The sequence below is a fragment of the Silene latifolia genome, chromosome 7 (genome assembly GCF_048544455.1).
Source record: "Silene latifolia isolate original U9 population chromosome 7, ASM4854445v1, whole genome shotgun sequence".
Taxonomy (NCBI): Eukaryota; Viridiplantae; Streptophyta; class Magnoliopsida; order Caryophyllales; family Caryophyllaceae; genus Silene; species Silene latifolia.
The window spans coordinates 7,470,469-7,486,412 of record NC_133532.1 but is presented as its reverse complement, the minus strand read 5'-3'; the positions used below and the strand labels follow the sequence as shown (position 1 = coordinate 7,486,412).

General features: G+C 37.9%; 1 protein-coding gene across 1 annotated transcript; it reads left to right on the top strand.

Annotated features, from left to right (window-relative positions):
* The first annotated feature begins 12 nt into the window (after nt 1-12).
* Nucleotides 13-15,457, top strand: LOC141591568 (uncharacterized). The gene is made up of 23 exons (XM_074411948.1): nt 13-402; nt 1,421-1,805; nt 2,167-2,283; nt 2,391-2,473; nt 3,412-3,558; nt 3,945-4,093; nt 4,186-4,316; nt 4,418-4,540; nt 4,653-4,726; nt 5,054-5,641; nt 5,783-5,894; nt 6,161-6,298; nt 6,590-6,916; nt 7,056-7,326; nt 7,443-8,776; nt 9,720-10,122; nt 10,435-11,360; nt 11,497-11,562; nt 11,642-11,767; nt 11,939-12,183; nt 12,265-13,316; nt 14,013-14,216; nt 15,181-15,457. The coding sequence occupies exons 1-22, from the start codon at nt 215-217 to the stop codon at nt 14,084-14,086; spliced, it is 7,059 nt and encodes a 2,352-aa protein (XP_074268049.1). The 5' UTR covers nt 13-214; the 3' UTR covers nt 14,087-14,216; nt 15,181-15,457.
* Nucleotides 15,458-15,944: the final 487 nt, after the last annotated feature.

Here is a 15,944-nt window from a genome sequence, read left to right as displayed (position 1 = left end):
GAGAACCAATAAATAGGTGAAAAAATGGAGTCAAAATTTGCTTAGCCCAAAATTGATTCAAGCAAAGTATTGTTTGGCGCATAACTTCACCCATTTCTCCCCGCGCTTTCATTTCTCTTTACTGTAACCGCCGTCATCGGAAAACCCTCTTTCTCCGGCTAATCGCCGTCGCCGGAACCCTAATTTTTCTCTCTCATCCGCCGAAAACCTCCTTATGACTTCAATGGCGGCGTCGACGACGGCAACGAGGAGAGGTTTAAGCAGAACTGAATTAGTTGAGCGATGGCGTGCTATTGAAGATGAGCTTGAACTTGATGACGATGACAATGGCGATGATCAATCACTTGATTCTTCGTCTTCTTCGTCGCGATATCAACGTAATCAACAAGCTAAAGAACAATGGTGCTCTCTCTTTCTTCTTCTCTTTTTGTTTAACTTTCCGCATTATATGATGTATATCGATTACTAGGACTAGTTAAATTACTTGTAGTTTTAATTTATTGCTGTTATTTAGTTAATTTTGGCGTTAATTTATGCTTTCTATTTTTTTTAAATGTACTGTATTAAGAAATGAAAATTTTGAAATTTTAATCAATTTTTGTTGATTTTTTCTAGCTTATCCTATTCTACTGATAATCCGTTCCCTTATAAATTTTCGCCGCCATAACTACAAAACCTGGTTATGCAAGCAATCATTTGTTTACCTTCTGTCATGACACATTCTGTCAAGTACTCCGTCCGTCTCAATCATTTGTTTACCTTTTTTATTCTTTGTGAGAGGTATTTTAGTCAAGGGTAAACAATTGATTGGGACGGAGGGAGTATCAACTACTTCACAGTGATGAAGAAGCGGAGATAGGTCAAATAGTTTTCTCTTTTGGGTTGCAGTTCAAGGCTTAAGGACATGGATCATTTGGCTAAATATATAGTATTGGGAATTGGAATAAACGTGATGACTTTGGGTTGTAATAAGGATTGGAAAATACGACGGGTACTATGAATAGAATCACTAGCACCGGTAATTGAATCATGCCTTGTAAATATACAATTACCAGCACTTGTGAGTTGTGATTAACTTATGGCATGAAATATTTAACCTTTGTTTGGATACAAAAAGAAAAGGGAAAGAGGTTGGAGGGTAATGGAGGGGACGGAAATGGAGTGGGGGAGGGTTAAAGGGTCAGCTCAGTTTTCGTGGCACATATGTTTTCCTTGAGACTGATTGATGAAGAATTATGACATAGGGTGCTTTATGAGTTTATGGTTCGTTGGCTGGTTAATTTTGTTATAATATTGGGCATTCAATTGCTCCCTCGTTAAATATAATGGTGGTCTAATGAGGATTACGTCCACTTATCATGTATTATATAGCCTGATAAAACGAGTAAATTTTTTCCTTGTTATACTTTGTTTAAATCAGGTTTTCAGCGGCATACAACTTCTTAATGTGTTTACCCAAAGATGAACACGTCTGGTGTGGGTTTTGGGACATAATAGGCCCTTTTCTGGAGACATTTTACAATTACTATAAGGTGGATGGTAATGATTCTCCTCTGAAGATTTTATGGGAAAGGATTTCTCAAGAGATGAGGAGATGCACAGAGTGTATTTCCCGGCATCATCAAGCCCAAGAGATGTACAAAGCTGAATATGAGTCAAGTTTTATTTCTCCACTACTTGATATATTGCAGTCGCTTGATGAAGAAAGAGTTTCTCAACATATAAAAGAAGCTAATGCAAGACTCTCTTATGGAGGGTATAATCTTGCTCACGATAATGCGGAAATTGTTAGTCTCATGTTTGAGGTATGATGCTCTTTGTTTTTTTTTTTTTTTTTTTTTTTTTTCAGATTCAACAGGATATCTTCAAGAATTGAAACACATTGATTTGACATGTTTTTTTTTTGAGCAATTAAGTACTTTATGGTTGCAGCCCCCGTGATGTGCAATCATACTCCAGACGACTATATGTACATATAAATATTTTTTTGCTTCGAAATGCCCCCCTCCCTTACGATTTTTTTCTTACAAGTGGTAGGTCATAAAAAAGATTAAATTGGATTAACTATGGCATGGTCTGTCTAAGATTCTTATTATTTGATGTTCATGGAGGTTAATTTAAGGCTTTGACGGTGGTTCTTGGGTGATGCGACACCCCTTTTGACAGGTTTTAACTTTCCCTGTATTGTTGGATGATGAATTCATTGTCAATGAGTTCCAAAAGCTCATTGAAACAGTTGATGATGCTCATGAATTGGCGTTGGCCAAGCAGCAACACTTTCCGGTATTCTCGAGTTTGTCTTATAGAATTTTTGGCTTTACGGATATCCTCTGCTTTGGTAATGCCTTACAATGCTTCTAACTGATCACCTTGAATCTGCTTGTCATTAGGGTGTCTATGCACTGCTTTTTTTCAAAAGTAGGAAATCACGGTCTATTGGCCATCGCTTAGCTGGAAATATGGGAAAAATGAGGTATTCAACTCGTTCACTTTAAAGCTTTTGAATTTTGGTGGTAGTCATGGATTGCTTGCTTATATAATTTGTTAAAACCTGTTTGCATCTGGGATACTGTTTGCATCTGGGATAGCGACTTTGAAACCTATCACGGGCAGTTATTGTACTTGAACCTGTAATCTTGCCTGTTCTTAATCAATTATTTGGCTGGCAGCAGCGATGTAAGCACTATGGAATGAGAAACTTATGAACCTGGGGATCGTGAAACAACTCTTGGTTTTGAACATTTTACATGTCTCTATGAGTATCAGATGTATTTCTGCTGGTTAGACATGTTGTACTTTATTATGATTTTGTGGAAGGATGTCAAGGTTGAAGTTCAGCTGCTTAATGTCTTTGAATGTGAAGATTGATTGCGTTCATTCACTTGCCTCTATATATGAACTTCTGATGCTGTGGTTCTATTGTGCATATGATATCATGATGTGATTCAATATGCTCGCTCACAAGTTTCTTGAATTTGTAGTAGGGATGGACATAATATCTCTTGTACTTTAAGTCCTTAAGATGCAGATCTAACATATTGTTTGTCTAATACTTCATTATTAATGCTTGCTCAGTAGCTTGAAGGATACAGGAGTCTGTTTATGTTTGGGACTCTTGTCAAAACCTATATGTAGAGAAATAATGTCTTTAAATTTATGATTATCTGTCTCAAGTGAGTATACATCATTCGGGGTGATGCACTGCTAATCCTTGTTTCTGTAAACTCTTCGGTTAAATATCTGTTAGCTCCCCCTCCCTGGCACATTGACATTTGTTGCTATTGATATGGCAAGATATACAAGTTGGTATCTGCATTCTAATATTTAGTTTTTCATGGTGATTATTTGCATAATAAAGTCGTGCTTTTCTAAACCAGGGGTTTAATTTTCTAAAGGATCTTCTGTTCTTAGGTGTGCCACAGACTTGGAGCCTCTTCAGCCTCTGCTTAAGAGATGCATTGCCTTTCTGTCCGGTGAAGTGATGCAGTCAAGTTCTGAATTTTCAAGGGCAAGAGTGCAAATGGATCGCATGACAGTATGGCTGGGACTCAAAGCATTGTATACCCTTATGGCCCTCTTATATAGTTCAACATAGTTTATAGTTTCATACTGATGATACAGTGATGTTATTTTCGACACTTAAATATAAGTAGTTAATTCAGACCCTTTCTTTGCTGGCAAACATATGAATAATCCAACTATACAGGTTGGGATTATTTTTAATGAAGTTAGAATCTCCAGTTAGCCTTATCTGACTTGGCGTCTAAAATCATATATATCGACACAATTAGTTATGTTCTGTAAAGGACAGAGGGGCCAAATATTGGATATTCAAATTCATATTATTAAAGTTTAAGGATTGAAGTATTTCAGATCTTGCAAACATTGGATTATTTTCTTTAAGTGCGCCTTCTTTTTTAGCTAATAATATATTCCCTTTTTAGGCTTTCTTTTCTGGAACCTCCAGCTCTGGAAGAAGGCATATTAGAACCGTATCCCGTTTTTCTCAATTTTGTACTTGATCATATCAATGACGATTCTCCTGAGTTTTCTCATGCAGTAAATTGCATGAGGCTACTCTTTGAAATTTTGGGTAAGTCTGAAGTCTGAACAGTTTACTTTTTCTGATAAGGGAAGCATTTTTCTGACTTGCCCTGAGGTTTTGTTTACTTTTCTATTTTGAAGGCTGTAAGCTCTGGTTGAGAACTTCGTTACCTCCCAGTGTGATGCGTGACTCTTTATTAAGCCAATGCTTTCATACACGAAATGAGAAAACTCATAAAGAGATTTTTGATCTTTTTCAGCCGCTTCTGCAGGCATGTTACTGATCAAATTGATCATTACTCACAGTTCAATTTTTCGTTCCTTTTGCCTCCAGTTATTTTTAGGTTTCATTTATGACATTATCTCTGTGCAGTCTTTGGAAGCTTTGCATGATGGAGAATTTGAAAAGCAACGGAGGCATCTATTATTCTTTCTCTTACATCAAGTGACTAAGAGTAGTAATTTCAGTATGTTGATGAGGAAAAAAGCTTGTCAGGTTTCCTTTCTTCCCCTGCAACTATTTCTGATTTGGTATGTATTACAAATCTGACTTGGTAATTTTATTTTTGGCGTGCTTAGCGACATTTCTTTGCTCAATGTTTCTGCAGATAGCTCTTCTTATTGTTCATCGTGGTTATAAGATGAGTCCACCTAGCCCACCTACGGAGTGTGCGCACATGTGGTAAGAAACCTTTTTTTTTTATTGTTTCAGATGTGCAAATTGCACCAGAATGTATGCGAGTAATACGACTAAAGTCAGGTTTTTCTATTTTCTTTTTATTATATGATCGTCAGTCTACTAACCTTCACACAGTCACGCCTCACGAAATGTTCATGTTAGCATCATCTTTTCTGCTTCATCTGCGTGATCCATTTATTGTACAATATTGCATAAATATGGGTCTAAGCTGTGTAAATTTTAAGGTGGTCACTTGCGTTCTTTCTAGTTTTACTAGGTGTTCTCTTTTTAGAGTTCCATAAAGAGTAACGTTTTTTTTTTTTTTTGCAGGGGGCCTTCTCTGCTATCCTCTCTCAAAGATCCGTCGCTACACACTTCTCTGCGGCAACCTGCCATAGATCTTATTCAAACTATACTTGTCTCTGATGCTGCTGCATTGTTGCATTCCTATTTCCATTGCCAAACTTCTTCAAAGGGTGATTCTAGCATTCCTTTTGACTGGAGTGAAGAAATGGACGATGTTAGCTTGTATGCTGTGTTTGACGACGAGAAAGTTATTTCATGTTGGAGTGAATTTACCTCTCAGAGCAATATTGTTTGCCCAGAGTATATTGAATGGCTGTGTATTCCTATGTTATGGTTGGACCTTTTGGTTGAAATTGATCCCTCTGTTCTCTCAATATCAATTCTCAAGGCTGTCTTGTGGGCTCTATCTCGCTTCTCGATGGTGGAGGCTGAAAATAGCTCTGAACTGTCAATTCCAGTTAAATCATGGCTTTCATCCAGTGCCGTTGAAGTTTCAGCTCATTTTGGTTGGAAGTCTCCAACTGGCTCTAATGACGGTGGAGATGGGAGTGCATCAAAGAATTCAGTTAGGGTATCAACTATGTGCATCCCTCTGATAAAAACATTTAGGAGGTTGAGCCAAACATTTTTTCTTATAAACTTTTGTTTCTACTTGACTACTTTTATTATATTTTGAAATTATTTGTAGCGCATGATGGAATCAAAAATTAATTCAGCTGACCTCTCACTTTGGCAAGTTAAATAACGCTGTAGGTTAGCTGCATACTTCATAACTAGAATGGAGCAAGGCGAGTTGCAGAGGCAGTGGACTTGGGAGTCACAGATGGGCGAATGCTTGATTCTTATGATTTCAGACCCCAATGATGTACTTCTCGAAACTCTCATTGTTGGAGTTGCATTTCATATGATCTTTGACATCAATGCCTATGTTCAACATGGATACACGTGTTCTTTTGATTTCAGACCCCCCCAATGATGTACTTCTCGAAACTCTCATTCTTGGAGTAGCATTTCATATGATCTTTGTCATCAACATATTCCTATGTTCAACATGGATGCACGTGTTCTTGTAGGCGGCTTATAAAACCGAATATGTATGATTACTCAAATAGCAAATGCTTTGTTATGCAGAATATCAGGCAAGTTGGTAGACGTATATTGGAGCATGTTTCAGGTACCCGAGGTCTTGCGCCTGGCCTGCAGTTTCTCTGCTCCTCCGTATCTTCACTGTCTGCAACTCTTTCAGGCTTAAAGCTTGCATTGAAGCTGGTGAAATTTTCTTCCCGTTTGTTCGATCTTAAAAAGTTTCTTCGTATGCATTTGGGTTGCTGTTCTCCATGTTTAGGTCATAGCATATATGAGTTCAAGCGACTAACTAGTATTTGAGAAAGTTTGTGGAAGAAATTATACAGCAGCATTATTGTCACGTTGACAACTTTATTTTTATGTTTTTGTTAACCCTCAATCGTTTTAAAAAACAATTCAATCAGTTGAGGGCTTGATGCTTAATTTGTGTCTATGTCATCCCTGCATTGAGACGTCTTCCGTGACTGTTTTCAGGTACTGCTGGATTCGGTTCTTGTCAATTTTCAGGGTTTACATCATTTCTATTTTGTCCTCTGCAAAATTTTTAAAGAAGGATTTTCGTCTCCAACACATCAACCAGCAGAATTATCTAATGAACTGAATCTGAAGTTTGCATCCCAAGGTGGATTTTTGCGGCAAACCACCTTTGATTCTTTGGATGTAAATGATGGTAAACAAGTGTTGAAAACTGACAAGAAGTCTTGGGAGAGCTTCAGTTCTGAGCTTGCCAGAGCAGCATGGCCTCCCGTGAAAAAGTGCTTGCAGAAAGGGAAGGCTTTTGTCGATTATAGAATCTCTCAGGTGTGTTAAGCTATCACGGTTTGGTGACCATTATTATAGAGACCTGTATTTCACAGGGTCTTCAGCGTTGTGTTGTAATTTCCTTTTCTATGACGTAATGTTACTTGGTACGTTGTCAAATTGTTACTTGTTTCTGCAGATGACTTGTGTCCGTGTGCTTGAAATTTTGCCAACTGTATTTGAAAAACTTAACCCACTTTCTGATGGCCCGTATGAGAAGTCATCAAAGATGCATGATTTGTCAGAATTTAGCTGGCTCCTTGATTTTGTTGATTGGGGAAAGTCGGCATTGGAAGTAGTGGTCCGATATTGGAAGCAGTCTTTGAATTCCTTACTTCTTCTAATAAAGAGTTCATGCAATGAAAAATCAGGGATGATTATTGCATCTGTTGAAAAGATGATCTTGTCTGGTTAGAAACTTCTTTCTTTGGCTTTTATTAATTTATGATGTTGGTAATTGTGTTTTACAGGTAATGATTGCTTTCCATTTCTGTGCTTTTCCGTGCAAAATATTTGACTTTCACAGATGCTGTTTCATTGGATTTGTTGACGGAGCAAGTATCTTGCCTTTCAGTATCATTGTCAACTGAAAGTAGTTACAAAGTTGGAGCCAAAGGGAAGTTAAAATCAATGCCTCATGGGAAGGCCGATGGCAAAAGGAGTTTTACACTGGATATGGAGTCGTGTACCCGTTCTGATGATGATGTACACATTTTGGATGCTTTCCCAGTTACTGGCAAGAAAGATAAAAATGATGTAGTTCTTCTATCTGATGACGAGTCAGAAACATTACATTCACGTGAGGACATTGTTCGAGAAGTTACAAAGCCGTTTGGATCTAATGTTTTGCCTTCCTCTGCTGGTAAGAGACTAACGCAGCGCGAAACTGGGAAGAAAGTTCTAGAATCTGGCACTACGAGTATTACTTTAGAGGCTCCTGAGAAAAGAGCTGCTCCAAAAGCTGGTGTTCTTCGCTCCGAGTCTCATAATTCTGGTGTAGTGGAACAGGCGTTAGAGCCAATATCGCATCTCAAAGTGAAAGACAAGGAGAGGACTGAAAATAAGATAAAATCTTTGAATGTTTTGAAAGTAAAAGATAAGGAAACCAGTGAAAAAGAGTTGAAATCAAAGAGTGTTCCAAATGTGCACTTGTCATCTCTTGATGAAGTAATTACCAGAAGATCTTCTGCTGAAGCTGTCAAAACAAAAGATTCTGTTTATGCACGCAAAAAGTTGATTGCCGGTTCCAATGATTCAATCTTGAAAGAGATAGTGCGTGATACAGAAGATCCATTAGAGCTTGCTTTAAAATCTGCTGGGCGTAATCATTCCTCTCTGACAAAGCTGGGACCTTCTCTTCCTAAACGGCGAGTGATCCAACTTGCGGACCCCGTTGATAGCAGATCGGCTTACCTACGTAAGCTAGAATTTGCAGCCAGACGATCTAAGCCTCCAAACATGGACAACTGGTTCAGGCCAATACTAGAGATGGATTACTTTGCGGCTGTGGGATTGGATACTGCACAGGATGATGAGAATATGGCCCCATGTGTTCTAAAGGAGGTTCCTGTGAGTTTCGAGTCTTCCCAGCAGTACGTAGAAATATTCCGACCCTTGGTTTTGGAAGAGTTCAAAGCACAATTACGTAGTTCGTTCCAAGAGGTCTCTTCACTAGAGGAAATGTCTTGTGGCAGTTTATCAGTGGTCTCAGTTGAAAGAGTTGATGATTTTCATCTTGTTCGATGCGTCCATGACGAGCATGATCCTGCAGTTGCTGGCGGGTGTATGGAAAATGACTTAGTTTTACTCAGTAAGCAGCCTTTGAAGAATTCTCCCAATAAAATTCATGTAATAGGGAAGGTATGGACTTCTGATTGATTCTTTATCTGCCAAGGATTTTTTGTTTTTTGTTTATGTATAATTTGTTTATGGTTTTGGTAAAGACAATTTAGCCTTTTAGATGAAACACGAGTTTTCAAGATTAAGTAGTGAGCTAGTGGTTTTCTTAAACTCACCAAAAGATATTAAAAACTTTACTTTTATGTTAAAAATCCTATATTTGACCATGAGGATATATGGCAAGACAGCACTGTTGAAGTATTCATGATTGTCCGAAGTCTTTCAGCATTTCCCTAAACATTATTCCAGTCGCTCAAAGTGTAAGACGCTCTGTTTAGAGTGTTTCTGAGGATTTTAGATTAGTGGAGTTTCTCTCTTTGATCACCAACTAGGTTTTTATTTGTTCCTTGCAATGGGTGTCTCATGTTATACCTTCTAAAAGGAAAGAAAAGGAGGTTATTGAATTTTGTAAGGAGTTGCCATTCTATCAACAGCTTAGGCACCATGCCTATCAACATTGTACTAGTACCACTAAAGATATTACCACCCTAGCTGTGTAAGGGGTTAGTTGTCTGTACCCTTACCATTTTGATCACAAGGAGCTAGTTTGTGACTTTGTGATAATGAAGTATATGTCGACAGTTTGCTACTTCAAGATAGATCAGAACAAGAAGAGCCTTTCCTTAAAAAAAAAAAAAAAGAAACAAAAGAAACAAGAAAAGCCCAATAAGCCATTTTGATTTCTTCCTGCATACTCCAAGGCAAAATAACTGAATAAGTATCTTTGCTAAGTAGTTTACTATGAAATTTAAACCAAAAGGTCCATACCTGCAAGAATGCGTGACTGATTTTTTTTCCTCTGTCATGACCTTTCATGTTATTAAAATACTAAGTTTGTTCATTAAAGTCGTTCAGTGTGTTTTATTCTCTATCTTCTGTACATATGTTTTGGTGTGCATTCCAGGTGGAGAGACGTGAAAAAGACAACAAAAGGAGGCTAAACATGCTGCTAATCAGATGTTATCTTCAAGGTGGTTCTTCACGTCTGAATCGAGCTAGAAAGCTACTACTTGAAAGAAGTAAATGGTTTCTGGGTCGTATAATGAGCATTACTCCTCAATTAAGAGAATTCCAAGCACTTTCGTCAGCCGAAGTTATTCCTGCCATACCAGTGGTCTTGAGGCCTGCCCACCATTTCAATTCTTTCAAGGAGCATAATAAGGTAAATTTGAGCAAGTTGTCGCAGCCTATGCAGAAAGTGCTCAGGTCAACTTTTAATGAGAGTCAGATGCAAGCTATCAGCGCTGTTGTAGAATCCAGGGATTCTAAGAATGACTTTGAATTGTCTCTTGTCCAGGGTCCTCCAGGTTAATGTGTGACCTATCTATTTTGTTTGAAGTTGACATCTAGTCCCCCCATCCCAATTTAAATTGCCCTCATTTGATTTAGGTGGTGGAACGATGTTGGCTATGACATATATTTTCTTCAAGTATATATTGTAGTCACAGATTTTTAAAATGATAAGATGACGATAATTTTATAAATTTTGCAAAACAGTCTACATTGTAGCTTTACTTATATCTGAAGAAATTAATGGTTAAAGTAGTCAAATGAGGACAATAAATTCGGGATGGAGGTAATTCCATTCTATTCCTTTTTTTGATAACATTTGTATGCAGGTACTGGAAAGACACGCACAATTGTTGCTCTTATCAGCACTTTGCTGGCGCTACCATCACAGTCAAGTGCTGCGGAAAAACAATTCAGTGGAAGTGTAAAAATGATGTCCACTCCATTTGCCAATTTCAGGAAGTCCATAAGTGAGTCTGCTGCCGTTGCCAGAGCTTGGCAGGATGCTGCTTTAGCTAGACAACTTAATAACGATAAGGAGAAGGATGCAAGATTGCCAAAAACATCAGTGAGAAAGAGAGTGCTTGTCTGTGCACAATCGAACGCTGCAGTTGATGAATTAGTCTCAAGATTAGCTGGTGAAGGACTTTATGGTGTTAACGGGAACATGTACAAACCTTACCTTGTACGTGTTGGCAATGCAAAAACAATTCATCCAAATTCATTACCCTTCTTCATTGACACACTAGTGGAACAACGCCTTGAGGAAGAAAAGCTGGCAGTTGCAGAGAGGAAGAATGAGTCAAATGAAGAATCGTCTTCATTGTTGCGCGAAAGTTTAGAGAAGATAGTTGATCGTATTAAATTTTATGAATCTAAACGTGCCAATTTGGAAGATGGACCCTCAGAAAAAAATGTTGCCTGTGAGGATGAAAATGACAAAGTTGATAATGGCAAGAAGTTATCTAGTTCAGAGCTGGAAGCTAGATTGAGAAACCTGTATCAGCAAAAGAAGGATATGTACATGAGGCTAGCAGCAATACAGTCACGAGAAAAGAAGGTTAATGAAGAAACTAGGGCTTTGAGAAACAAACTACGGAGGTCAATACTAAGAGAAGCTGAAATAGTTGTAACAACACTCAGTGGGTGCGGTGGGGATCTCTATACAGCATGCTTTGAATCTACATCCAATAGCAGAGGCAACCTATCTGAACATAACTTGTTTGATGCTGTTGTCATTGATGAAGCTGCACAGGTTTATTTATTTACTTTTTTTTTTGTTGGTTAACACGCATATGTAAAGATTTATATTCTCACATTTCTCCTTTTGGTTGATTCTTCTTTTTTTTTTCCTGATATTGTGCTACTCTGACATTTTTTTGTTACTATAGGCCTTGGAGCCAGCAACTCTAATACCACTCCAGCTTCTAAAGTCAAGTGGTACAAATTGCATCATGGTAGTAACAAAGACTTCTTGGGTTTTACTCTCTATAGCATGTTAAATGGAAATTAATATCATCATTTTGATTCTTGAAGGTTGGTGACCCAAAACAACTTCCAGCTACAGTACTTTCTAGTGTTGCCAGCAGATACTTGTATGAATGCAGCATGTTTGAGCGTCTACAAAGGGCTGGTCATCCAGTCATCATGCTCACTGAACAAGTAATTTGCTCAATTGCTTCATAAGTCAATGATAATATGGTACCTGCATTTGTTATTGGAAGACCTTTCTATTAGTATCATAAGATTGCAGTGCTTTTCCTGTCCCTTTCAACTTATACTGTTTGATATCGTCAAGATTACATAGCTGAGCTCTTCTTTCTTTCATTGCAGTATCGAATGCATCCCGAGATAAGTAGCTTTCCTTCCTTGCATTTTTATGATGGCAAGTTGCTGAATGGTGTTCAGGCATCAAGTAAAACATCATCCTTTCACAAAACTTTGGGTCTGGGGCCTTACATATTCTACGATGTCACTGATGGCAAGGAGCATTATGGCAAAAACTCTGGGTCCTCGTCCCTTTATAATGAGGCTGAGGCTGATGCTGCCATTGAAATAGTGAGATTTCTTCAGAGAAGGTATATTTGGACTTACTATCCACAAAAGTGTTCTACTTAGTTGAAATTTATGATTCTTGATTTCTTGATTAATTTGGACAGGCATCCTTCTGAGTTTGTGGGTGAAAGAATTGGGATCATCACACCATACAGGAGTCAACTTTCCCTCTTACGATCAAGATTCTCCAGTGTATTTGGATCTTCTATTTCTTCTGAGATGGAATTCAACACAGTAGATGGTTTCCAGGGTCGAGAGGTTGACATACTTATCCTCTCGACCGTAAGATCTGGAGAAACATGTCCAGAAACACGGAGAGTAAATTCATCCATTGGGTTTGTTGCTGACGTAAGACGAATGAATGTTGCTCTCACAAGAGCGAGGCTCTCTCTGTGGGTTTTGGGCAATTCTAGGACACTACAAAAAAATGGTGATTGGGCTGCTCTAATGAAAGACGCTGAGGAACGGAATTTAGTTATCACTCTGAAGAGGCCTTATAAATCTGTCTTTGAGACACTCAGTAAAAGCTCCAGTTTTAAAAGGTCTGACAACATTCGCGATGACATTGTCCGTGAAGAGGTTGATAAAAGTCAGCCAGTCATGCGAACTGAAAGTAACTATGAGAACTATAAACGAGAGAAAAATCGCATGGAAATGAGGCATAAGCATGATAAGTATGAAGCAAGAGAAGGTTTGCAGGATGCCAAAAACAGAGAGGGTGCTACTGATCAGCACAAAAAACTTCCTCAAAAACAACAGTTTAAGAAGGATTCTCGTAAGAGTTATAAAGAAAAAAGTACAAGGGGAGTCGAACAATCTTTGTCAGGTAGTAGTCATGATAAGTTCTCTGATTTAGAGCCAGGTGGAGTAGAGCAGGTTAAGAACCAGGGTAACAAGGGTGGTTTAACAACTCATGAGAATCGCAAACTACTTGGTAAAAGAGCTGATGAGTCCGGACAAACTTCTGTTGAGATTGAGAAGCCCAAAGACTTGAGCTCCAAAAGAAAACAACAGCGAGAGGCTGTTGATGCCCTTCTTTCCTCATCCCTTATTTCTTCAAAGAAGTCTACAAATTCATCAAAGACCATACCGCGGAAGAGATCTCTTTCACCATCATCAAAAAGTGTTGCCTTAAAACCCACCAAACAGCAGAAAGGTATACCTTTTTCCATAATGCTAAATGTGACATTTAGCATTTTATTCTCTTTTCATCCTGCTGTAACTTTGGATGTATATAATCGTAGGATAATTTCCAAAATATCGTTGGCTTTTAGTTACTAATGGAGCTATATGGTTTTATGCTGTTTTAATTGATGGATTACATGGTTGATTTATCAAAGGGAGAATACTCCGTAGTCAATGAGATAGAGATGAGAAAGATAGTAGATGTATCTTTTGTCTGGACTAACACATGATGCAAAACCATATGCTATTCCCCTCTCTGTTGAAGACTATGTTGTTTGGGCTCTTCAATATTAACTCATGTACCCGTGCCGGACATTCGACACTCAGGATTTTATTTTAGACCAAAAGCATAATTTTTTTTTCATAAAATAGCCGAATCCGACACTTGGGCACACACCCGCGTCAGATACTTTTAACGGAGTCCAAGCAACATAGGTTGAAGATATTCCTTTTTTTTCATTCATATACACAACACGTGCTATTAGGAATAAATGATAAATCCTTCAGTATTTTTTCTGCGATGCTTAATTTCTTATGTATTGGTGTGGTGCCTTATGCTAACTTTACATCATGCTATCTCCTTAAACGAGTAAGTTTCTTCCTCAATATTGGGGGTTTTTATAGGTCATATTTTTTCAAAGAGTCTGATTAGTTGTTGCATTGCTAGATAATCAAGCTGATAAGAGAAATCTGGCAAAAGATAAGTCTTTGGACTCCCTGAGATTAGGAAAGAGAAGATAGTACACATCCTATCCTGTATCTTGATGAAGAATGCAAGATGGGCGCATATCTCACGGCTCTAATCGAAAGAAATGGCTGTACTCTACGATCTCCAATTTCTTGATAAAAAAATGAAGAGACAACTGCAGAGGTTGGTTACTGGTCTTTTGCTTTCAGATTGTATTGTCATCTTGTGAAAGAAACCTTTACATTAGACATCTCGTAGTATGATTTCAAACTTGTCTTAATGCTCTCAAAATATTAACCCTCAAAATATATACTGATAAAAAAAGCCCCGAAAGCTTTTAATAACTTGATAAAAAGCTTCTATTTTTTTTTTCTTTTTACCGTATTTTGCTTTGGGAGTCAGTTAATTAGCCAAAATGGACACGTATTTATGTTTTAGGTGGTAGACTATGTGCGTTGCAATTCGGGACAGGTGTTCTACTAATTTTGGTAGTTCTTTTGATTGGAAAATATTTGAGCTGTCCAGAAGCCATCTACCGAACTAGACTACTTTCAATATAAACTACCTTTGACAAGGCACAAGAATTGGTTATCTGAAGGAAAACAGTCCGTACTTTTGAAGGTACACTGTTTTCCAGGCAATTCTTCATCTGTCAAGATTTATAGAAAATAAATGATTTTGGAAAATATCATTTTAACATTTTTCCTGCCAAATATTTTTTCATACTTCACCTTTTATAGTATTTCATCAAAAACCGGCTTGCCCACCTCGATTTTGCGCATTTTGTTGTGTGGTTCCACACGTAAAATTTGCAGTTATTTGTTTTTGTGTATGTGTTACATCGGTTCATTTTCTTCCTTGGTATTAATCATTAATACGGAGTATTGATTTATAACAGTTGGTGTTTATTTGTTATTACTTGTTAGGCTCCATTCAGTAGAATGAATCGCGGTCCTTGTTTATGCATCTCTTGTCTCTTGATCAAGTTGTTTACTTCTTTATTCATCAATTATGATTTCATCTTAAGAATTTGCGGCTCTTCCCAAAACGTGCATCAGCATCTATTGCTCCTTTTTAAGTTTTTATTCCGTATGTGTTATGCTACTCCAGAGCTGTTGTAATTTATGCCTGTGTTGTTCCTGGACAGGTCTTCCTGCATGATTTCAAGACGGGTTCATGAATTTGTAGGAGACAGAACAAAGCCATGTCTTACTTCCAAGTTATTTGGTTTTTCCGTTTTAGCAAATCTAAGCAGGGTAAAGCCAACTTTCATCCTCTTCTACATCTGGACATCACCTGAGGGTAATTTTTTTCGTTTACTCGGGTGAACTACCAGTGTTCCAGAAGGATTGTACAGGAATCAGGATGCATACTTGCTTAGGATGTGCCTTCGAAAATTGTACAAATGAATTTTGACTACTGGCGGATAAACTGTGCACATCTGATTTTCTTTTTAACAGCCCTGATGATATTTTGACTCGTAGCCGCCAAGCTAATATAAACTACTCGGAGTTTCCGACTGGTTTTTGAAAGCTATCAATCTCCCTTTACCCCATATTTCTTATCCTTTTCGCATCGGTTCTGCATCAATAGTGAAAAAGACGTCAAAAATTAATCAAATCGATCGAGAATCTCAGCATCTGTTAGGTGGCCTAACCGACCGACCAAGTTGGGCTGAGCGTCCCCTAGCTTGCTCGACCAAAGCCAGAGTGCCTAGGGTAGCTGTTTTGTATTATTTACTCACATGGAGAGTACTTGATCCGTCACAAACTTATGACCGATATACTTATAAGGGAGACTTACGGTAATATAGTAATAATATATACTAACAATTAACAATACTCCCTATCGAGTACAAAAAATAGAGATCATTTATGTAAACAATAAATATAATAATAAATAAATACAATA